This window comes from Cygnus olor, chromosome 5 (assembly GCF_009769625.2).
Source record: "Cygnus olor isolate bCygOlo1 chromosome 5, bCygOlo1.pri.v2, whole genome shotgun sequence".
NCBI classification, from domain to species: domain Eukaryota; kingdom Metazoa; phylum Chordata; class Aves; order Anseriformes; family Anatidae; genus Cygnus; species Cygnus olor.
In genome coordinates this window covers 28,248,496-28,271,227 of record NC_049173.1, presented here as the reverse complement: position 1 = coordinate 28,271,227, position 22,732 = coordinate 28,248,496, and the positions used below count along the sequence as shown (strand labels likewise).

General features: G+C 49.0%; 1 protein-coding gene across 1 annotated transcript in view; it reads right to left on the bottom strand.

Moving 5' to 3' along the window:
• Positions 1-7,477: 7,477 nt before the first annotated feature.
• Positions 7,478-22,732, bottom strand: part of LSP1 (lymphocyte specific protein 1) — a 40,185-nt gene continuing 24,930 nt past the window's right edge. Inside the window, 6 exon segments of the mRNA XM_040559583.1 lie at positions 7,478-8,784; positions 17,607-17,721; positions 18,432-18,512; positions 19,164-19,304; positions 19,668-19,749; positions 19,922-19,965. Coding sequence (XP_040415517.1) covers positions 17,632-17,721; positions 18,432-18,512; positions 19,164-19,304; positions 19,668-19,749; positions 19,922-19,965 — 438 coding nt within the window. The 3' untranslated portion in view covers positions 7,478-8,784; positions 17,607-17,631.

Below are 22,732 nucleotides of genomic sequence, written 5' to 3'. Positions count from 1 at the left end.
TCCCCTGCCTATTTCCCCTTTTATGTTTACCTTCAAGTCTGTTTGGCAGAGGTCTTCCCCAGCCTCCTTCACCTGCCTGTCCTTCATAGATTGTCCCATCAGGAGCAAGGACATCTCAGCTCAGATGCCCCACACCAACAGGTGTTGGCAGAGCCATGCAAAGGGCAAAATAGATGTTGACACAGGCTACAGGAGGGACAGACAGGTAGCCAGCTCTTTTGACCTGCTGCAGCTCTTTGCTTTCCATGGTATTGCTCATGTGTAGGCATCTGGTCTCGGTGCCCTGTTTTATAGGGCACAGCATCCTGGGGATGGAGATGCAGGAGACAGTCTGCTGCCTCTGACAGAAAATAAATCAGATGCAAACATTGCTCCCTGCAGCATCCCCTTAGCTCCCACATGCACGTCTGTGCTGAGCTCCATTCCTGATCTGGACAAGCTGCTCCGGACTAACTCCCATCGTGGTGTAACACAGCATCTCCATGACCTGTCTTTCCCCCCACCTGGCTGCTCAGTACCGTCCTCGGGTTGCCTCCATTGGGAGCAGTCATGTCCACGTCCCATGTCTCGTTCAGGCTGTTCTGAGCTGGGCGTTGTGTTTCCAGTCCCAACTGTTCTGGCTCTCTCTTCCCACTGGAGCAGGGGACCTGTGCCATCCCTCCGAAAGGTGTCTCGTCTGATGCACACATCCTTCCTTTGCTTTGCCATCATCTGCCTCACAAGCAAGGCTTGTTCCCCATAGCCCGCTCCAATGCTTTGTCTTTTCTTCCCTTTGTGGGTCTCTCCATCAGCTTTAGCGTGTAACCATAATCCTCTCCAGCATTTGCTTCATGCCTTAGCCACACACCCCATGCTACCCACACAAACCATATACGCCACATCCTTTACTCACCTCTTGATGCCATACACCAGTTCCACCCACAGCCCATGACATTTCCATTGCCAGCTTTGCCTCAGTTTACTGCAGATCCTCCTGCCCCAGGATATGCACTTCACACATCATCTCTGAGCATCTTCTCCCTGCACCAGCAGCAAAAAGCATGTGTGCCTTTGAGCTGCTGCCATGCAGCCACACCAGCAAAGAAACCACCACCACCTGCCTCGTGTTCCCTACTCTCAGCATCAACCCAACAAGGGAGAGATGACTGCTCGAGTCCAGCTGTGGCCTCATTTCTACCCAAACCTACTGATGTTGCTGGGTGAGGGTACAGTGAGCACCTCTTTAGAGAACCCCCTCTCACCCACCAGGCAGCACCCAGGCTAGGAGACAGCACCGAGGCCACACAGAGCAGGTCACAGGCATGAACCAAGAGCTCAAAGCTCACCAAATCCATCAACCTGCTGACCACAAGCCACAGCCTGACGTGCTTTTACAGTGACAGCATCTCCACCTGGGAGAGGATACAGAAAAACAGCGTTCCTCCTCAGGTAGGGACCAGAGGCTGGGACAGAGACCTGGAGAAGTTTCCACAAGGAAACCTACCCAAATATCACATTTCTTTTGGGTAGGTAGGAGCACCCAGGCTGGTTACTTGAGACAGGCCACAGGAATACGCAGCATAGCAGGGCCGCTTGCACAGGAGCTGAAATCAGCCCTTCTCATCTTTTGTGGCTGTTGGCTGACCTATTGCAGTGGCCCCAGGCACTCAGAGGGGGGAGAGATCCCAGGGCCCCTCATACACTTCAACACGCTCGTGCATGCACATTAGCCCCGATAATTTTACAGCTCTCAGAAAGCTCAGAAAGGCTCATGGCTCAGCCAAACGCTTGCATCTTTCCTTAATCCTGCCAGCCCCCGTGCTCCTTGCGCATTGGTCAATGGGCAGCTGCACGTTCATTAGGGACTGCAGAGTTTGCAAATAAAGTCAGCCACATCCTTCCTATGAAACAGGTAATTACACAGGAGAGACCTAACTCGTGAAATTAATCTCTTATTCACCGGCTGCTGACCCTGAGCAAAGTGATCCAGTATCAAAGCTGATCCCGCTTGGCCAAAGGATCTCCCGAGGTCCTTCCCAAGCCAAGCTGGCCCCTGATTCTGCACTTGCACCCTCACGCTGCAGCTGCAGAGGACCTTGCAGGGACACGTTCGTTCATCTGAAATGGGTTGTTACCGAAAGTGAAACTGCTTGCAAGGAAAATGGGTTTTACTTGCATGCTTCTATCATTTGCAGTCTGAATGTTTCTTTGGTGGGTTTAGTTTTCCCCGCTGAAGTCCTATCTGAATATTTTCAAACCAAAATATTTAGATTTTTTTCTTCCATTTTTGGCACACTCATCTACTTACACAGACACTGTAGCACCTGAAGTTATCCAGGAAAACCCATAGATCTGACTGGGGAAGGGGTGAGAAGTTTTTCTGGTTGGTGACACTTGCAATTATCAACCTTTTACCATGGTTTAAGGCAGGTGAGAAACGGGAGTCAGAAAAGTGGGACAGAAAACTAAATTCTTATCCAGGTTTCCTCCCTTTCTTCTTTCTCACACCCTCAAGAAAGCATTTCTGCACGGGGCTTTGATCAGCAGCTCAAGGTTACAGTAGGTGCCCTGTATGCATGAAACACTCTTTCCAATTTAATTGAAGTAGCTGCCAATAAAAAAAGGCAGATCAGATAGAGACTAAGTAAGTAGCCTCAGAGGAAGGACAGAATATATATAATTAATTATTTTCTGTTCCTGGGTAAAACCCAGTAACCTGTTTTGTGCAGGAGGTCAAGCAGAGATCAGAATAGCCTTAAACTTTAAAATTGCCTCCTCTATTTAAGTCTCAGCAGACCGCTGCCATTTTACTGGTGATGACAGGATCCTGGGGAATGTGAAACACAACTCAGAGGGAATAAACAAAGACCAGGCTCCCCTGGGCTCCTCTAACACCCATGCTTGGTGTTTGGGGTCGGGACCTCAGTAGTTGATGTTTGGTTGCTTGTCTCTCCTTTATCCTAGCCAGAAAGGCCTTGGGGCAGTGCTTGTGACTCTTGAGGAATCCATTCCAATACCCAGCCCTTTCCACAGCCATGCCCAAACCCCATCCCAAGTGTCTCAGAGAGGAGTCATTCAGATCTGTTTTTGCAGGAGAAGCGAAAGGGAAGATAGAGCTGAGAGCAGAGATCCAGAGGCCAGCCCCCAAATCCCACCTGATACTTTCATCTATGAGGAGTGACTGTAGCAGTCAGGAAAGCACAAGGATGAGGGCAGCATCTTTATGTGGTGTGAGGGAGGTTTCAGGCTACAGGAACTCATGAGTGTTCACACAAAACAAGGGCCTTCCTTAAGAGAAGATGGAACAAGTATTTGCAATGGCATGGGTTCACCTACCTGAATCCTGGACTGGAGGGTGGCTGCAGGCTGCCAACACCTTCTCCTGATGGTAGCTCCATAACATCTCTACATCTCCAGGGTATGAAAAGGAGAGTAAAAGGCAAAAAAAAACTAGTTCATATTAGAGAGCAAACTACCTATGTATGTCTGCATCCATCTTCCTGATACCACGGTTTTCCCTGCTGCATCAGGAGAGAGAGATTCAACCAACACTTCCGTAGAGGACACCAGCGTGTCATCCCCTCTGCAAAACCCCATCAGTAGGAGAATGTGCCCCATCTTATCCCCCTCTAAGCCTGCCAGAGAGGGAAAATCTGCAGGCTTGCAAAATAAATAGGGATGAATCCAAAGACCTCTTACTTCAGCATCAGATGCAAATGCAAACCAACCTTGCGCATTGTTCATATGGCGCCTGCTGTGAATGCACTCATTAGGGTCATCTGGTTTCAGTGATGACAGTAGCAGAGCACAGTACAATATGTCCTTAGGCGTTTTTAAATTCTATTTAAGTTCTCCTATTCATAAAGTGTTTTTTGTTGATTTTTTTGTTGTTGTTTTGTTTGTTTTCCTAAGTTTCCAGTTGGATTGCCTCTGCTTGTTATTGGTTTTCTCATTTGTTTGTTTTTCCCAGCAATGTTTTCAGTGTTAGAGATGCACAAAGTCATTAGCATTCCTAAAAGACAGCGGCAGTTTTGAGATGTTAAAGTCATCAGCCAAGGAGGAATTAAGTGCATTAGGGTATTTGCATACAGGACTGAGCATCCACCCCAAATCCTTCCATGGGTCAGCACAGAGCCAGACACGATTTCACCGTTCATTAGAGAGGTAGAGATGGAAAAAGCAAATGGAGAGCTCACCTCCAATAAGAGAGGAGCCAGCCTGGGCCACAGCTTTCCCAGTCCATGTGATGTTTGAACCTATTCACCAACAAGCACCTTCAACACCTGCAGAAGAGTCAGGGTTGAAAGTGACTCTTAAGGACTGGTTTAACCCCAAATCTGTGTTGATACAGCTGATACAAGTGACAGAAAAGCTCCCCTGGTCCTCCAACCAAAATTCACTGCTGCCTGCCCAATCCACCAACTCCAAACCACCTCTCCTCCGCTCCCAGCAGTACACTTTCCATGCTTGCATCCCTGAATACAGCACAAATCATGCCAGGATCAAGGGCGGACATAGCCACGATTCATGCTCTCCCTCTCCAGGCATGGTAACAATCAAAGCACAGCTTCAAATTTGCATTTTGCAACCCTGACTTTTGCAAAACTGTAAATCTGACCAGCAAACTTGAAAAACCTCCAACTGGTTTCACTGCCTGGAGCTATCCTGCTAGAATATCTAACCTGGCACCATCACCATCATCTGCCCTTCACCTCTCTGGTGCCTCAGATGCCAAATTTTGCAGATCCAAAGCTGGAAGCATGCAATGGTGTTACTCGATAGCCCATCTTCATGCTTATTATAGGCAATGGAACCTTTCATGCTTTCAAAAAGGACTAATTTTATTTTTGAGAAACCTCCTGTACTTATTGGCTACTGTAAATACTCTTTTCATATGATGTTTTGAACTTACTTACAGGGCTCTGAAAATCGCAAGAAGACAGCACCTGAAATGACCTTGAAGGAACGATGACCTGTTAGTCCTGTACACCAAACATGAGGCACCCAACATGCAAATGATTGCAGATGGAAAAGAGTTACACATCAGTAAGTACTGAACTTCATCTCTCCTCACTTGATGTTGATTCCCAATTTTTGCAGCAACCTGTTGTTCCATCACTCAGCTGTTTGCTCTGGGAGGTATGCTCGCTCCATCTGCTTTGGACACCCCTGTTGGATTCAGTAGATCCTCCGTGCATGCCCTAAAGCCAGGCTAGATGTCTTTCTGAAGGTAAAGAAAGAGGCTGGGCAATTTGAGACATATCCAGGGTCTTGGTTTCAGGATATTTACCCTTAAGTGGAGGAGGCAGTCTGATAGCAAGGATGAGGCCCAAGCAGCAGGGTGAGGGCCAGGACCAGCGCCTGCAGCTGCTGTTTTGGGCCATCCCTAGAGGAGGCAAGTGAGGCTCCCAGCCCAGCCAAGCACCTTCAGTTTAGTAATTACACTCACACTTTGCTGCTTTCATGCTTTAAAGTGCTTACTCACAGAAATCCCAATTAAATTTTCACCTGAGGTATTTCCAGCCTCCCTCTGTCCTTCCCCTCACTCCTGAAAGCCCCAAGTCTTTCTTTGAAGGACAAAAAGTGCACATCATTAGCATCACTAAACCACTGTCACTTCAAGTTATGAAGAGATTAAGCACCTTCCAGCACCTTTCCGAAATTTATGATCTAAAACTGCTCCGCTACAACCAAAACCCTCTGGGGACCCAATGCAAAAATCACAGGGAAATCACCCGTGGTCTGTCTTGTTAACATCATCAGGATCCTTGTAGGAGGTCCATCATTTTTAAGCAAGTGCTAAATCTAATTAATTTTGTCACTGTCAGATCCATTCTTTATTTACTTAAAAAAAAAAAAAAGGCATTAGGGAAAGTGTGTTGAGCTGGCAAGAGATAGGAATAAGCCACCTCAGAGTCTTGTTCCACAGCCGATCAGCTGCCACCTCATTATTTATAGACGCACTGCTCTTCGGGCTTGTTTATTTCCCTTCCTCAAGGTGGTGGTGGTGGGAGGCAAAGCTCTGACATTCAGGCCCAGGTGCCTCGGACCCTGACCTTTCCTTCAGAGAGCAGGCACATTTCAAGGAAACTTTAGACCCTGGTGTCCACCACCTCACCGGGAGCCTAATGCAGAGCTGCAAGCAAGCAGTGAGCAGGGATCTGTTAACTAGCCAGCATATACTCTTAAGGACAGTCATAAAACGGGCCTATGATTATCTTATACCTGGAAAGTGAAGCAGAAGTAGTCAAGCCCCCGGTTTCGAGGCAGAACAAGCACAATGAAGACATTACATCCAAAAGAGACTTCAGTTTTCCATCAGCTAAGCTTTCCCCAAGTTCAAATGCTGCAGGAAATAGGCATTGCAATAGTTATGGGTAGTGCTTTTCAGTCCCATCTCTCATGCAGAATCATCTGGTAAAGCAAACTGAAAAAAAGCAGCCCTGAAGCCTGCTGCAGAACAAGACAAGTAGTACATTGCTGCAGCTTCATTTGAAGCGATCTCACACAAGCACACTCCAGGGCTTTTCCACACTCTCCACACTGGCAGGAAAATCAGTTTCTGGCTGTTCTTCCCTCCTGCCAGCTGCAGGATGGAGTCAAAACAAAATGCTATGAGCCTTTTGCACCCCAGCAGGCCGCACAGGGCTTTCACCTCAGGCAGGGACGTCTTCATACCCCACACTGCTACTGCTCTGGCCTCGCTTGGAAATCACAGCTCAGCAGAGGATGTGTGGAAGGAACGAAGATGTGGCCAGACACTGGCCGTAGCTCCTCAAATTTCTGCCTCCCCAAGGAGCTGAAGCAGAGGACAGAGGGGGATGGGGGATATCAGTAGGCAACAAGGTGGCAGCAAGAGGAAAGCTTTCTTGTATGGAAAAAAAAAGTAAGGTGAAGTCAGGGAGCTTTCCTGCTCCGAACACTTTCAGAAAGCACAGGCAAGGGTAGCGCAGGCTACGCACTGTCCCTACATGACAGAAGTGCTATTACCTAGAAGGTCACCTCCGTAAAAGGTTTTTCATTAGACGGTTGCAGATAGGGCAGACAGCTCACTGAAGGGCTGCGCGCCCACGCAGACAGCTACATTGGCCACATCTCAGCTGTGTGAGCAGGCTGTAGAGGATTTTTATAGCTGACATCTCCGGTGACTTTGGTTGAAGCCTGATTTCTCAGGTCTATTAGCTGGGCAGCTGAGCTTTCTGCTTCTCCTTGCTGATGGCTCTGGAAAGCCTTCGGCATGCCGCTCCACCTCTCACCCAAACACCACTCATCACATCCTAAGTCATCCCCCCCAGTAACAGGGAAAACAGCAAGACAAGAATCCCTTAAACAGAGCAGGCCTAGGAAAAGCATGTTTTTCCAGCATATATCAAGCTCATTTCATCTTGTTACTCAGCCTGATGTTTCTTTTCCTCCAATTTCTGCTCAGGCAGGGAGTTGCAGGGGTTTTGAGACCAGCTTTGCTGCAGGAATTCCTACATCAACAAAATCCTCAGAGTTACCATTGTTACAACATCTTCCTCAAATTTTATTAAATGCTTACAAAAAAAATAATCCAGGACACGCCATAAATTTAAGCAGAAAGCAAACTGATGCAGGAGGAGAGAGAGGCTGCCCTTCCTCCAGGAGGGCAGAAGCAAATTGCAAAGTTATGTTGAGAGCCTTTGTGAGAAGAGGACAGGAATAAGACTTTAAAGAAGGGGTCAGGGGCATGCTAACACCATGAAGTATGAAGACATGGGAGAGCTCAGGAGCTGGCTTACAGAGCTGAGGCCTGGAAATCAGACTGCCATGCTTCAGGGGCTTGTTTTCCCCATGTCTACAGCAAGCCCTGACCTCTGCCAACAACTCGCGAGGGTGCCATTTCACCTTGGTGGCCCCCAGCATAAGAGAAGCTGTCATTTCCCATATCTCCTGCCCTCCCACAGGAGGGCAACATGCAGGTTATCAGTGTGCCTGACACCTTTGACATTCAGAAGAAAGATTTCAATTGTTTGTTCCCTAACTTGGGGGCTCAAGGAAATCCTTTTCCGAGAGGAGGGAGATGATGCCAGCAACCAACGCTCCTCACCTGGACAAGGAGACCTCACACCCATGATAGACATGGAGAGAAGGCTCAGCTTTTTGAGACAAAGCTGCTATTGCCACTGTTGAGGTGGAAAAGTGGCAGGAACATTGCAGCATGGCTACTTAACTGTGATTAAAGAACAATCTAAAAAAAAGGAGTAAGTCAAATATAATTTGACATACACACAGAGATGGAAGATCTTCGAAGCAGGTGTTGCAGAGGCTGTGCTGTAAACGGGGGAAAGCTTCACCCATGGGGTGACATGGGGTCCTCACCCATCAAAAGCCTTTCAAGCACCAGTTCTCACTGGGTTTCTCGTGAGCTCCCCCCTCTCCCAGCACCCAGCCACCAAGAGTCAGAAGTGGTTCACCATGCAGCAGGAGCCTTGCCGGCTGGGCAGGACAGCAGATCCTCCTCTTCCAGGATGTGAGAAAGAGGGAGCAGAGCCACAGCCTCCTTTCTCCATAGGGGAGCCAGATTTAACAATAACAAAAATAAAAAAAAGCCAAAGAGTCACGTAGGAGGTTAAAACAGGGATTGGTTTTGCCAGCTGATCTCGTTCCTTGCACCCAGCCGGAGGCAGCACAGGGCATTGATCACACCCCAAGAGGAGAGTCAGGCTATACCGAGGCAGACTGACATCAGGCAGGAGGAGAAGAGAAACATCCTTCATTATCTTCTGTGGAGCAGAGGAAATAGTGGCATTGAGGATTGCATCGAGCCAGGACCAAGCTCAGCTGTAAGACAAGAGAAAAAAAAGTTTAAGCATACTTGTAGCAGGGCAAGTAGTAATACCCTGGGCTGTGTTTTGTCTAGCAATTAAAAGTGGCTTTCTCCCACTTGTTTTCAGAGCCCTGTGAACCACTTTGCTGCCCATAACAAGCTTTTGCACTGCAGGGCAGCCAGCTGTACTACATGGCAGGGCAGGAGCTGAGCAGGGTGGCAGAGCTGCAGCCCTGAGCATCCCTGCATCCAGGGCTTGGCCTGATGCCCGGCAGAGGTCACAACTGCCCAGGCAGAGGGAAGGACACGCTCCCACCAGCCTCCTCCACCCCAGGAGGCCATTAGCAGGTTCCCTTCCAAGCCCAAAGCCACTGGAGCACGGAGCATGTTCCTGCAGCCCCTGGCAGCCGCAGCTCCGCCCAGGACCATCTGTGGCCATATCGGGTTCCTGCAGCTCCCGGTCTGCTCCGGGTGGGACAGCTGGCGCTGCCGAGGGACCCGGCACACAAATGCCTTGTCTGCCAGTGACGGATGGCTCCTCCGCTCTGAGACACTCCCTTCTGGTCCCAAGTTGGGGTCCCAGGGTTGGCGACCAAGAGCAGACCAGCTTAACCCTTTAAAAGCCTCTTGACTCAGTTTCCAGTTCTGTTTCTTCCCAGCTCATCACAAGCCCACCCAAGCAGTATGTTTCCCCTCCGTCCCCAGGTTTTCAGCTCCGACCTTCCTGCTGGCAAGAAAGCAAAGCTGTCTTTCCCTTCGCATTTGCTTCATTGTGCAGCCAGGGGGAAGCCGCTCACAAGCCTTGCTGGTTGCAGGATTTCTCCCTAGCGCACAAAGCTCTGAAGGAGCCTCAGACAAAGCCAACCATGACAGGAGAGGCAAACAAATTAAGAGCTGGCTTACTTCTGCTGCCTCATCACATCTCGCTGCTTCTCTATCCAAACACACAGACATGCCATGGATGTTACCAACCATTAGGGCACTCTAATACCCACAGCACAGCAGGTGCCAAGCCAGAGGGATGCTGAGACAGGAGCAAGAGTGATCTTGAGAGCACAGACCACAGATTCTGAGGTCACAGGGCACAAACCAATCTAACTTCTAACAGAGGAAGAGTTTTCCCGGTGCATGCGGACTATGCCTAAATTTCTCTACAACCTTCCCCCCCACACCCCATGCCTTCCTCTGTAGGATCTGGCACAGTTTGCAGCAAGACCCAGATCCTACCCTTTTACCCACGTGAGAAGCCACGTTTTTTCTGGGATGCAGCAGTCCATAGGACAAGAGCACTCAGAGCTGATTAGTCATTGGAACTTCATTGCCCTACCTCTTTAGTATTCACAACACAATGAGCCTGAGCAGTTCAACCTTAAAATTCTGGCTTAGCAATGCTGCTAGACCACAGATCATCTTGTAATGTATGCTGTTCATGGGACCACATTAACCTGGGATGGATGAAATCATTCCACAATCAATCCTAACATCAGGCAAGTATACTAGTTCACACTGCAGCAGATAAAAATGACCCAAGCAGTTTCCAATTCCTGTGCAAACAGAACCAGAATAGCATTGAACAGCAAGTACATCCTCTCCAACTGAGGCTTTTTGGCTTTCTGATCCAGAAAAAGACATATCTACAGTGCTGGGGAAAACAGCAGGTATATGATGGAGTGGGCTCTCAGCCTTTTTTTGGGGCCATCACACACTTGTTTCCAGGAGAAGCTCTTGGAATAGAGCAGGTCCTAATCCCAGCCTTGTGCCTAAGGCACGAAGCTGATAAGCTGCTGGGAATGCTCAACAGTTGTCACCCCAGCTCGCCCAAATCCCCTCGAGCCCCCTCGCCAAAATGCTGGGAGGTTTCTCATAGCTGCAGCTGAAATAAACACACCAGCTGGGAGCGGTGCACCACTTGCTAGGCACTGCCCAGATCATGCCCAGCACAACTTCTGCTTTGGAGGGCAGCTCACCCACATGACAACTCTTTGGTGCTTCTTCCCCTTTTTTCCCCTCCCTCATTCTTTTCTTTTTTGGAAGAGTCATCCTCCTTTCACCTCCTCCATGAACAGTTTTGGCAAATACACTGTCTGCTCAGTGTGGACGAGCTTCCATGAGCCCAACAGCAATGCCAGGTGCTCAAGCACAAATATCCATTCTGCTCTTCTGAGAGCTTTATTTAGGGGTAGTTCTCCTGCACTGTGGTATCACGCTACACCCCTTGCCTCCGGATTGATGCTCGGGCTGGAATCCCACTAAGCAGAGCACATGCAATAGCCCCTCTGGGCAACCCTGACATGACCCTGTCTCCTCTTCCTCATTTCACGATGCTCGGCTGCATCCAGCACTGGGGATTAGGGTGCTCTGTGATTTATGCCTCATTTCATAGCAAAACTCAGCAACTCTGCACTGAGCGAGAGCCAAGGCAGAGTCACATTTCTTTCTGGGAGCTGCCAAATAGTTGTGGCTGGGTGGTTGGTGTTCCCCAGCCTTGCTGAGGAGGAGAAAGAGGAGAACGGGGACTAGGTTTACCTTGCTGCCCCCGGCACAGGGAGTCTGCACAGGGCTCAGCAGAAAGGGATTGGTGGCAGCAGCAAAGTGCTGCTCCAGTGAGCTGGTGGCAGAGAGCTGGGAGAGCCGCTGTGCATCCTGCCACGAGCAGCAGTTTCAGCTGAAGGGGTTCCAGGTGTGATTGCCACTGGAAAGGAGACCCTGTCCAGACCACAGCCTATTTCTGTTTTGCTAGAGAATGTGGGGACTGCTGGGACAACAGCAGCAGTGCTCCTTACCAGAAATGGAAAACTAGGTTTTGTCTTAAAGACTAACGAGTGCAAATAAAGGAGGCTGCCACTGAGCTCGACACAGAAAGGCAACACCAGAGCTAGCATTGTGCTTATCTGGTGGGAAAGTGCCTTGTCATAGCTTTTTAAATCCTGCCTTTCACAGGGATGCCCTTCTGCCAGCTGAAATCAAAGCCAGTATTGACTTGGCCTCAAGTGACACAAGCAGTTTATGGCTGCCCTGCTGCACACAGCACCGTGTCAGAGTATTAATAGCTGGAATTTGGAAAACTATGAGACATTCCTAACTTGCACCCCGGGAAGCGTTAGCCCAGGGGTGAGCCCACGTCTACCCTAAGCTTTGTGCTTCCTTCCAGGAGATGACAATGCTGATCACGGTCTCATCCTCCGTCCACCCCGCTCCCACCCACCACCACCTCTCCCCCCCTCCCACACTCCCAAAGCCCCGCAAGGACAACCTGAGGCTCCAACAGCTGCTGAAGAAGGCAGCCAAGAAGAACACCGTGCTAGCTGCAGAGCAAGCCAAGTCCTTTCGGTCCAGCCTCTCCCCCGTGAACGAGGCCAGCTCTGACCTGGAACACAATGAGAGCCTTCCCCCCACAGAGACCCCCAAAGCTGCAGCTCCCGCCTGTGCCAGCCTCACAGGCCACCTCTCTGTCAGGCCCATCACCCAGCACCGCGTCCCCTCCCCGATCCGGAGGGGCAAGCCTTTCGCCCTGAAGGTCACCGAGCAGAGGCGCATCGCTGAGCACCTCAGGTTCACAACCCTGCCAGCTGAGCCCCCTCCACACAGGCCAGGTGCCCTCAAGACCCCACAGCAGCCCGGAGGCCCAGATGCCCACCTTCCTGCCCCAGAAAACCCTTCAATACTCATTGTCCCCCAGCCTCCTCCTTCCAGTACGCCCAGCGAAGAAAGGGCACCGGAGGTTACCTACATCACCAAGGTGCACACTTATTTCCGCAGCGTCAAGGCGCCCAGGGCCAAGACACCAACAAGCCAGACCCAAGCAACCACCAGCAGTGAAGAAAAAAGATCTTCTCCAGCGCCTGAACCATCTCCAGGGCAGATACCTGCACTGCTTGATGACAGCAAGGCCCCGGCTCCCACACCGGAGCCTCCCTTCCTGCTGCTGCAGAGACAGAGCCCCCTAACCACACTCCCAGGCCTGCCTCTCCTCAAGAGCCCACCACAGCCCCCTTGCCCAAACCCAGCACCTCTGATGCCCACTCCCATAAAGTTACAGCCCATGGAAGTGACACAGAAATACCCGGATCAGAGAGAGCTCCTGAATTGCCCGAGGCAGATGGTGAGAGCTTAAAACCACCAACACCCAGCACTCCCTGGAGGCCAGCACACCCAGAAACAGCAAGCCCTGCCCGAGCTGACAGCACAGGGGCCACGTCTGCAGACATGAAGGCAGAACACATCATGCACCCTCAGCCAGCCCCCAGCTTACCAAACGCCAGCCCTCCCCTCAAAACAGAGCCAGCAGTAGCGTCAGGGGAAGCAGCAAGACCTGGGGCTGATGGCTGGCATCGCCTCAGGAAGCACTTGATGGTGCAGCCAGAAACACCCAGCTTCCCTGAGCCTGAGCCAGAAAAGCAGGGGCAGGACGAAGGGAACAAGAAGGACAGCTCTCAAGAAGTCATCAGTCGAGACATCAGACCATTTAAATCAAGGGCCACAAGGATGTGGGATGCTATTTTATACCAGATGACAGTCAACAAGGAGAGGAAGCAGCAAGCAGAAGAGAAGAAAGCGCAGAAGGAATCAAGCTTCTTCCTTCCCCGCCGCCTGCCCATCCTTCTACACAAACCACGCTTCGATGCCCGGAAACTGAGAGAGCTGGCTGCCAAACCCATGGCGAGGATCAGCACCGTGTTTGAGGTGGGCCGGTATGGACCCCGAGCAGCCAAGGAGCACACCAGGAGCTTTAACCGAACGGCATCGGGGTGGTCAGTCAACTGAAGCAAGCTGCTTGACCAGAGCCATCCTCCAGAGGTTCCTGCGGGGCACCAAGCACAAGAGCACCTACCAGTAAAGAGAGCACCTACCACTAGGTTTTCTGCCTGACAGAGCCTAGTGTCAGGAAAAAAATAAAAATAAAATAAAACCCCTCCAAGCCAGCAGCCTCACACTGAGGGTTTAAGGGTTATTCTGTATATGTACATAAGCTAAATGCCTAACATACCACATCCACAGGTCATGAGTCAGGAAAATAAACACACTTGGTTTAGAAAGAGACAACAAACACTAAGCAGTAATATGTGGCAGGGAGAGGTGACACAGCAAAGAGGAGGAATTGCCTGTAGAAAAAGTCTGTTTTAGAGGAGGAGGATGGAATCTAAATTATTTTACTCTGCTTAAGAGCAAGAGAAATCCTAGAACACAAAGTTGTGGTAGATAAGATGACATGAAGGAATCTGCATTGCTCCACATCTTGTCTAGGGAGTCTTAGAAACTGAACTTTAAGAGCAAACACCTCCTTAGCCTCTCTACTACAAACACTGCACCCTGCAGCAATGCACTAAAGCAAGGTAGAAAACACAACCTTCACCTGAGGACACAAGAAAGGGACAGCATGAAGTCTAATACATCCTACTCTCACACAGCAGTTCCACTGCAAAAATAATTGGGCATTATCATTTCACACCCTTCTAGGTCAGTTCTAGTAAGTTGCAGCACAGAAGACCAGCTTCTTTGCAATAATTAAGTTCTGCTATGTATTTTACTTTTTTTTTTTTTTTAAAGTACTGCTGGGTTTGGTGTTTTCATGACAATCAGCAAGAGCCTGCTTCAGCATGTGAGTATCCAAGTTGGTGTATTTAACAAGGTGCTGTTTTCTGGGGGATCCTGCTAAGCCCATGTAGTCTCGTTTTCAGGGGCCACATTATGACAGTTGCAAACTTACTCGTGCCTGATGTCCTGAAAAAGAGCTAATTAAAACAAATTCCCTGACACCAGCCATCCACAGAGACAACTGTCCTATCCAGCATTATAGCCACCCCTTTGCATCTCCATCACCACCAGGCTTATAAGCAAGAAAGCTGGTGACCAGCTATTTCTGTCTCTCAAGGAACTTTGTCATATGCTGGGATGTTCCTACACAGCTGATATAGGATTGCTATGTTTAGCCCTATAGGAAATTGGATACAGGGCTCTTGACATTCTCTTCACGTACAGAGGATATGGAACTGAGCACAATTTCCCCAAGCCTAACTGGAAATAGACGTGGGGGGAGGGGAGGGGGAACAAAAGCCCTTTTTACTGCTTTGCAGACTTCCAATTTTGTGATGATGCTACCAGGAGAGCTCAGTGAAGTTTCCACTCTGCTAGTCTTATCCTCTGTTTTGTATCCTCTTCCTTATTTCAAGATTCAAGAGGAAAAATAGAGGAAAGCAAAAGCCCAGGTATCTAAAGCTTAGATTTCTCCTCCCTCTGACCTCCAGTTTCAGAAGAAAAAGCTGAAGAGGTAGTTTGGAAACACCTCTGTAATCACAAGTGGATCCTAGGTCAGCTTTGCAGGATAATTCAACATGCTGCAAGACAAGATTATAGAGAAAGATTCACATAGGAACAGAAATCAAACAGACTTCAGCTTAAAACATGTAAAATGCTTAACATTAAAGGCAGATAAAGATGACCTTAGAGTGATGAAGTGGCACCTTGCTGTAGCACAAATAGATGGACACCTATGCACAAGTCTGCATTCAAAGGCAAAACAAAACATTGATTAGAGTTGGGAGATTAACTGTATTGGGACAGAGAACACTATTTCAGAAGCATCTATGCTTTAACCCACTTTATCCTACAGTACCAGTGACCCAGAACAATCCAGAACAATGAGCAGCTCTCACACAAGGCAAAGAGGAGAGGCTTATGCCCTACATCTGCTGGGCTTCCCACCAGGCTGCATCTGCAGCCCAACCCCGGTGCACAGGGATGGAGAACCTTGCCTTCCTCTAATTCCCTGTAGAAGCAAAGTCTGATTCCTGAACATTTGGCCCTTCCTCCCCAAGAGAAAAGGGCCCTGCAGAGACAAACCCTGGCACAAGAGCATTGCAGACAGGAGAACAGATGCCCAGAGGCAACAGGAGATTGCAACCAACACCTCCTATTTCAGAGCCTTTGCAGCACATCACAGCCTGAGCTGCCGTGATGAGCGAGGGAAGGGGAGCACCACTGGGCATGAAGTTCAGCGTCAATGTCAAACAGCCTCAGGCAGTTGGTAAGAGCCCAGATTGCCACTTAGAGAAAACCTCTTACTCGGCAGCCGGCTCAGAGGTCCCGCAGCTCAGGAGGAGGAGAGGAAAAACTGTACCTGCACTCAAGTGACTAGGAAGCTGATGAGATAGTGTTGAGTGAGGGATATGCGGGTAGGACAGAAAGGTTTGGGAGCAGAAGGACATGAGGGGATCATGCAGTAGGGAAAAGGATGAACATAGTCATGGGGAAGAGAATCTGAGGAGCAGGGACCTCTTAGCACATAAAATAACCAGCTAAAAGCTCAAGAATATCAACTAGCCAAGATCCTTCAGCTGCTGCAGTCCTTTTGCCTATTCATAGAGAAGAAAAAACAAAAAAAACACACACATTTATGCAAGTAAGCCCATAGGACAGCAGTGCTGCTCAGTGGCTGTTCAAATGGATCCTAGAGGACTTCCCAAGACAGTCACCAACCTTTTAAGAAATGCTGCTGGAAGAAAGTGAACCTGAGGGCACCTTCCTTTGAACTGCTTGCAGAAACTCAGGTGGGGCAAACAAAACCTGCCAAGATGTTGCTGTTAAAAACTGAAGCCCAGTAGGATCTACCTGGTGCATCAAAAGAGACTTCGGGAGAAAGACGACAACAGATCAAAGAGGAGACCTTAATGGGTTTCTGGAAGCCACGGGCAGAGAAGCAAGTAGAGGACACAAGCCCTGTGGGCTCCTTCTCCCTTATAAAGGAAAAGGTAGCTATGGGAAGGCCTGGGTTTGTACTACTGCCCACCTCAAATTGGCATTCAAGAGAGGTTCTCTTCTAAACGGGCACCACAAAAGCAAGGAAAAACCACAAAAGTAGGGGAAAAAAGCAACATTCAGAAGTCAGCTCCTTGAAGAAGGAAAAAAATAGCAAACCCCCCAGGAGAACTCAGAAACAAAGGTGTTTTGTAGCAGACAGCGCTATTTATAAGCTTGGCTATGAAATAAAGCTTCTTTTTTTATAGTAGAAGGAAAAATGAGCTTGTTTTCACCCCCAGCAACATCCTCTCCATTCAATGCCAGATGCTGCCTGGTTGGATCCAGCCAGTTATCACTTCCCTCTGTGCCATCCCTCCTTATTGCCACATCCCTCTACCATCATCCACTCAAGATAACACCAGGAGATCTATTACCAAACACAACATGAGCATGAGATCCTGAGCTGCAAACACCATTTCAAGAGGTCACACATCCCAGCTTTGCCTCCCCTGCTTGCTGCATACCCAAGGACAGTCTGCTCTGTTGGTCTACCCAGCACAGCAGATGTTCATGTCCTCCCCACCACACCCTACCATGGGCTGGTTCCAAGAGGTCACTGAAATCATTGCAAGTTCCCCCACCCCACCCCACCAAATAACTGGAATTAAAGCCCAGAATCATTTGAATTATTTGAATCTCAGGACTATATCAGTCCCCATGCTCAGCCAGAGTGACCTCCAGCTATGTATTTCTCCTTGCAACATAAGAAGCGTAAATAAGTCCAGCAGAGATACTCCATTTGAGCTTGCAAAGGCAAACACCTTCACCAGAACAACAAATAGCTAAGAGACTTGTTTTGCAGGTTAAACACAGGTACCCAGCTCCCTAGAAGCATCAGGAAAAATCAGAAAACAAGCACACTCTCCTGCTGTGCTCCTTCCAGCCCAAAGCCAGGCATTTGCCCAAGAAGCAAGGCTCCAGCTGTTATTGCATTTTATCTTCCAACTTGCCCAAAGTTTAGCTGGCAGAAATAACCCAAGTGTCCCACCAAAGCAGCGCCAGGAGTTGGTTGTGCAGAGCAAGGTCACACCCCGCCTACCTGGTTAAGGAGTCCTCCAGGCATGCTATTGCTCTGCAGCATCGTCTATCAACACCTTCTTGTACTGGCCATGGCCTGTTGCAACAAATTTGTACTTCTTGCCAGAAGGAGTGGACTGGACAGGAGAGAAGAAATAGCCAAAGTCAGCAGCTTTCTCCCTCAAATAACCAAAGCTAGAGGAACGTGATAGCTGCCTGTAATCCCAGAAGGCTTGGGGATCCTGGTGCTCTGCTGGGTTGGTTTCACCCATGGCAAAAGCCATTTTCATTCCCTGCACACTGGCAGCAATACAGATCCAGGAACAGACAATGTACTTCCATCTTCTCTCAGGCTGGACAGTTTGAACAGCAGCTGCTTGCTGAATTTAATAGCCATTCCACAGAGGTACCAGTAGGCACAACACCCCAGATCCATCTAGAAGCATTGATACTACTTTAGGCCTAACTGCAGATGTTTTTCTTTACTCTCAGGACTAAAAAGCATAACAAGAGCTAAGTAACTCATGTTTGCAGTTCAATTTTAGCTTAGAAGGCTTGGGCTACCAGTCCATTGTCTGAGAAGAACAAGCCATTCAGAAGACCCTTCAGTATTACTGGTTATGTGGATTTGCTGGTTACTGTGGATTTTTTGCCCACATTTTTGCTAGGACTGGAGCTATAAGAGCTCTTCCTAACAGTGACCTCGTGCATGCAATTGCATTGATTAGTTACAGGCAGCCCTTGTCTCTCTATGTCACTGTCTTCTCAGTGCTTCCAACCCAGCTAAGAGCCCTTTCCCTGCTGTGAAAAGTAAAGGACTCCTGCCCCCACACAGCTACCAACTTACCTTGATATTGGTCTCAGGTTTGGGATTGCCCTTCTGTTCCCAAAGGCTTCTTTTACTCACGATGTCCCCAGCCACGATATCCTGAGAAGATGAGGTTCTCATTACCCTCCACCACCAGTGGTGCTGGACGTGCCTCTGTTCACATCTCCAGCCCCATGCATCTGACCTCCTTTTACAGCTACAATATCACATTGTCTGACCTACAGCAGCTGCAGCTAAAACCCAAGACTATGAAAACTTCTTCCTATTCCCTGTATATCCTGTGTTTTCCTCTCTCTCGCTGTCTCCAACAAGAGTCTGGACCAGAGATCCCAGATGTTTATTTTCTTAAGTTTGTTAACTATTTAAGACATGTTAACATCAAGGCTTTTTTGGGCGGAAGGAATTTTACTCATATAAACACAGGCTTACAACCCATGTGTTACAGAACCACCCTTGCTCACAACAACCAAGAAGGTTAAGACCAATCCATAATATCCATTGCATTTTCCAAATTTACAAGATTTATCATCATGGTGATAGACCCAATATTGCTCTCAACAACCGGAGTTGAGCCCTATCTCCTGCAGGATAGATGTATGGTTTCCCCACCAGTGAATTTACCCCTATTTCAAAGGAGGGTCTCAACCAGCATCACAGAGGCTTTCCTAGCTGCACCACTGAGGAACAATTCGGCACCCTAGCAGAGTTTCTCTCCTGCACAAAGCACGACACATCCCACAGTTGCCTTACCTTACAGGCCGGGGTCTTCACAGCAGACTGAGCTGCAACCTCTCCAGTCTCCCAGAGGCTTTTTGTGCTGGCCACCATCATGCTGGTGGTGGGAAGGTCGAGAGAGGGCTGTCGGACGGGCTTTGGAGCCTTTGTGGATGTCTAGAAGAGAGATGGAAAGAGATCACCATTGGGGAACTTAACAGCTCTTAGCATGTTGTTTTTGTTTTTTCCCCTCTAATTGGACGTTCTCAGGGATGATGGGCTTTAAAAGTAGATGTTGGTGGTTCCTGCCGGAGGCTCTCACCCCACAAGCAGGGAACACGAGGAAACAAGGATAGGGCAACTCACTAAAGAAGCTTTCATGCTTTGGAAGGAGACAAAGACAGGAGAAACAGCTGCTCCCATCCAAGGGGAGATGTCTCAGTTGCCACCTCCCAGAAGGTGAGGCTGAGACATGGTGGTAGAGCTACACCCTGCATGGGGGCTCCCTGTAGGCCACAGACAGAGAGCGCAGCACCTCACCTCAATGGCTTGCGTATACTGCTCCAGCCTGTCGTCAATCTTCGACACGGGGAGGGGAGGCTGGCTCTTCTTGATGCTGTTACTGGGGAGAGGAGAAGAGGAATGAGGCGATGCCCTGGTGCCTCAGGGCGGCGGGAGGAGACGAGGGCCACGAGCAGCCTGCTCCTGCCCATCCTGGCAGCATGGCCCTCTGGCACCCCCCAAGCAGAGCAGGGGTCTGCTTCACCCTGAGCCTCACACAACCCTAGAAGTACCTTTTCTTTATCGAGCGGTTCAGAGATTCAGTTCTGTCCGTTATCTAAAGGGGGAGAGAACAGACAAATATTAGGTTTCTGTATGGGCCTCAGGTGGATGTAGGTCACCTTGGCTGACCGTATTTCAAACATTCCCCTTCCCTGCTCTCTCCCCCAGATTTGGGGCACTCAAGCCCACATTCTCATGATGCTCAGAAACAAACATCCCTTCTCCTTACTCCCTCAGCTTGAGGCTGAGGCACTTTGTTTCCTTGCCAGGAAAGAGAGTGGCAAGCACAGAAAGAGAGGGGGAAATTGCAGTTATCGCCAGCCACTGCTGCAGAAGAGGAGCCAAGCACCAGAGCAGCATAGCCACAAGTGACACTAGCTCATCCATACCAGAGGAGCACAGACAGGGCAGTTCAGCACGTGGAGCCACCTGCAAGGCAACCCTTCAGGTCAGGCCACCAGGGAAGAGAGCTTTGCACAAGAGCCTCCTGTGCAAGAGCGCTTTGGCTAAGACAGGAAGGCAAGCAAACACTTCAGACATGGAATAAAGGAAAAGACCAAAGCGTTGCTAAACTTCCCAGCTCTTTTGCGCCACAGAAAACAAGAATGGAGACAATCACTCTCAAGTCAAAGGGTAGTTCTTACAGCAAGGAGCAGCAACCAGATAACAAGAAGCCAAACCCTGTATGCTGCTGTAGGAAACATCACCTACCAAGGCAGCAGGTAAAAAGCAGCATTAAGTGCTTGCTTCAAAGATACGAGTGCTAAATTTTAACTAACCAGAAGACATTATCACAGGAAGGACACACTTAACACCCATACCGAAGAGCTCAAGGCCCGTTAGAGAAGAGCACAGCCACCAATAAATAGCACAACCCTTGCTAATAGAGATGTACCGAAGAGTCACCCTGCAGGGTTCCAGCACAGCAGCATGACAAATATCCCAGCAGCTCCTTCTGGGCAGGCTGTCCGCTTGCTGCCAGCTTGCTTCTCAGCTCAGTGCTGGAGGAATTGAAGCTTGCCTCCAAGCCACGGCTTCAAAAGATTGTCTTGCCCATCCCTCTGGGACACTGGTAGGCAAGGTGGCACCTCATGGGGCACAACAGCACCTAAATGGGCACTCAGATTCCCTGCCCATGTCTCAGCTTCTTGATCACAAGTATTTATCAGCAGGAAAAACCCAGCCAGCCCTTCCACAGAGGAGCTGTACATGTGCAAGTCATCCACAGGTCAAAACCAAGCACCAACCTAAACACAGAGGGGCCAAGGAACAGGCTGCAGGTGACAGGAGATCTCAGCATGACAGATGAGGGAAGGCTTGTTTCCATCTAGACTATTTGCAGACTATCTCCCTCTGCCCATTCAGGCAATTCCTTGCAACAAGAGCCGTGCATTTCTCTAGTTTCAATCACTTTCTAAAGGCCAGAAGAAACCACACTTGCTTACTTACCAACCTCAAAATTCAGCTCACAAGCAGCCTGGGGCTAAATGGTGCTGGTACACGGCTTCCACCTTGCTCCCACATACCCACTTCAGCCCTCTGAGCCCCAAACACCCCATTATACTGCACCCCAACATCCAGCTGTCCCAGACTTGCCCCTGGCCACCACCAGCCACTGCCGGCAGGGGAGCTCCCAGCCCACTGGGAATGTTCTCATCCTATAACCAGGATCTCTGCTGAGCAACCCTATGCCAAACACCTTCTTGGTGGTCAATCTGTGCAATTCTTAGGATTCACATAAAACCCTGCTAGCTGGGGTGTAAAGATCCTCCTTCCTTTGGAAAGATCCCAAGCTCTTATTTTTCCCAAACAGCTTTACTTTCAGCTTTGTGTATTGGTGAGCTCTGACATCACCAATATAAAAAACAGCAACTAGATTTCTAAACCTTTCCCTGGGCTAATCCTAGCAACAGCAGTGAAGCTCGGGTCAGGAAGCTGCGTGTGTTTGGAGGTTGCAGAGAGAGGACTTTCAGCACGTAACAGGCACTGAAGTGCTTCTCACATTTCCCCACTGGTCCCACTCTTGGTATCCACCTAGGCCACCCCCAGCCCACTTTTCAAACCTGACGTTATCACATGGCCTGCACCGAAACCCACTTTTCCTCCTTTTTTTTTGTTTGATTTTAAAAGGTTTCTCTGCAAACAGCAAGAATCTGATGATTGTAGGTGATGAAATCTTCCTCTTGCTGCTATTTACTGTTGCAAGAGGAAGTGCTCGTACAATCCTCCCTGCCCAGGAAATATTGACTAAGAAGCAAACAGCACAGATCTGAATGCAAACAGAAAAGCAAGGATAACACCAACAGCAGGTTAATAGGCTACCCAGGCTCCCCACCACTTCCTTAAGAGCCATATCAGCAAGCCAGGCTTAGAGAGACAAAAAGCCCATTGCTACAGAAACCTTATCTGTGTCTATTGTAAGAGCCACACACCAAAACTGAGGATTTGTGCTAAATGCAACACAGCCACGAGATCGATTCGAGTGGCATTAGAAATGGAAGTTTCACAAGAGCATCATCACATGTAAACGGGCAAGGCAAGGTGTTTCAGAGATCAGGAATCCCGATTGCTTTAAAGAGTTAATTAGAACGGTTAAGCGATATTTTCTATTTTATTGAAGATAGGGAAATTCCATGCTTCATGCTTTAAGTTTCCCTTTTTTTTTTTTAAACGGAAATTTTATTTTCTGATTAAGTTCACGTGTCATTTTTAACCAAAACTTAAAAGACCTTTTATTTGTTTTACTCTGTTCCCTGGCATACTCAATGAAGACTTAAAGATTCACACTGATTGGCAAAGCATACACAGGAAGGCACGGTTAC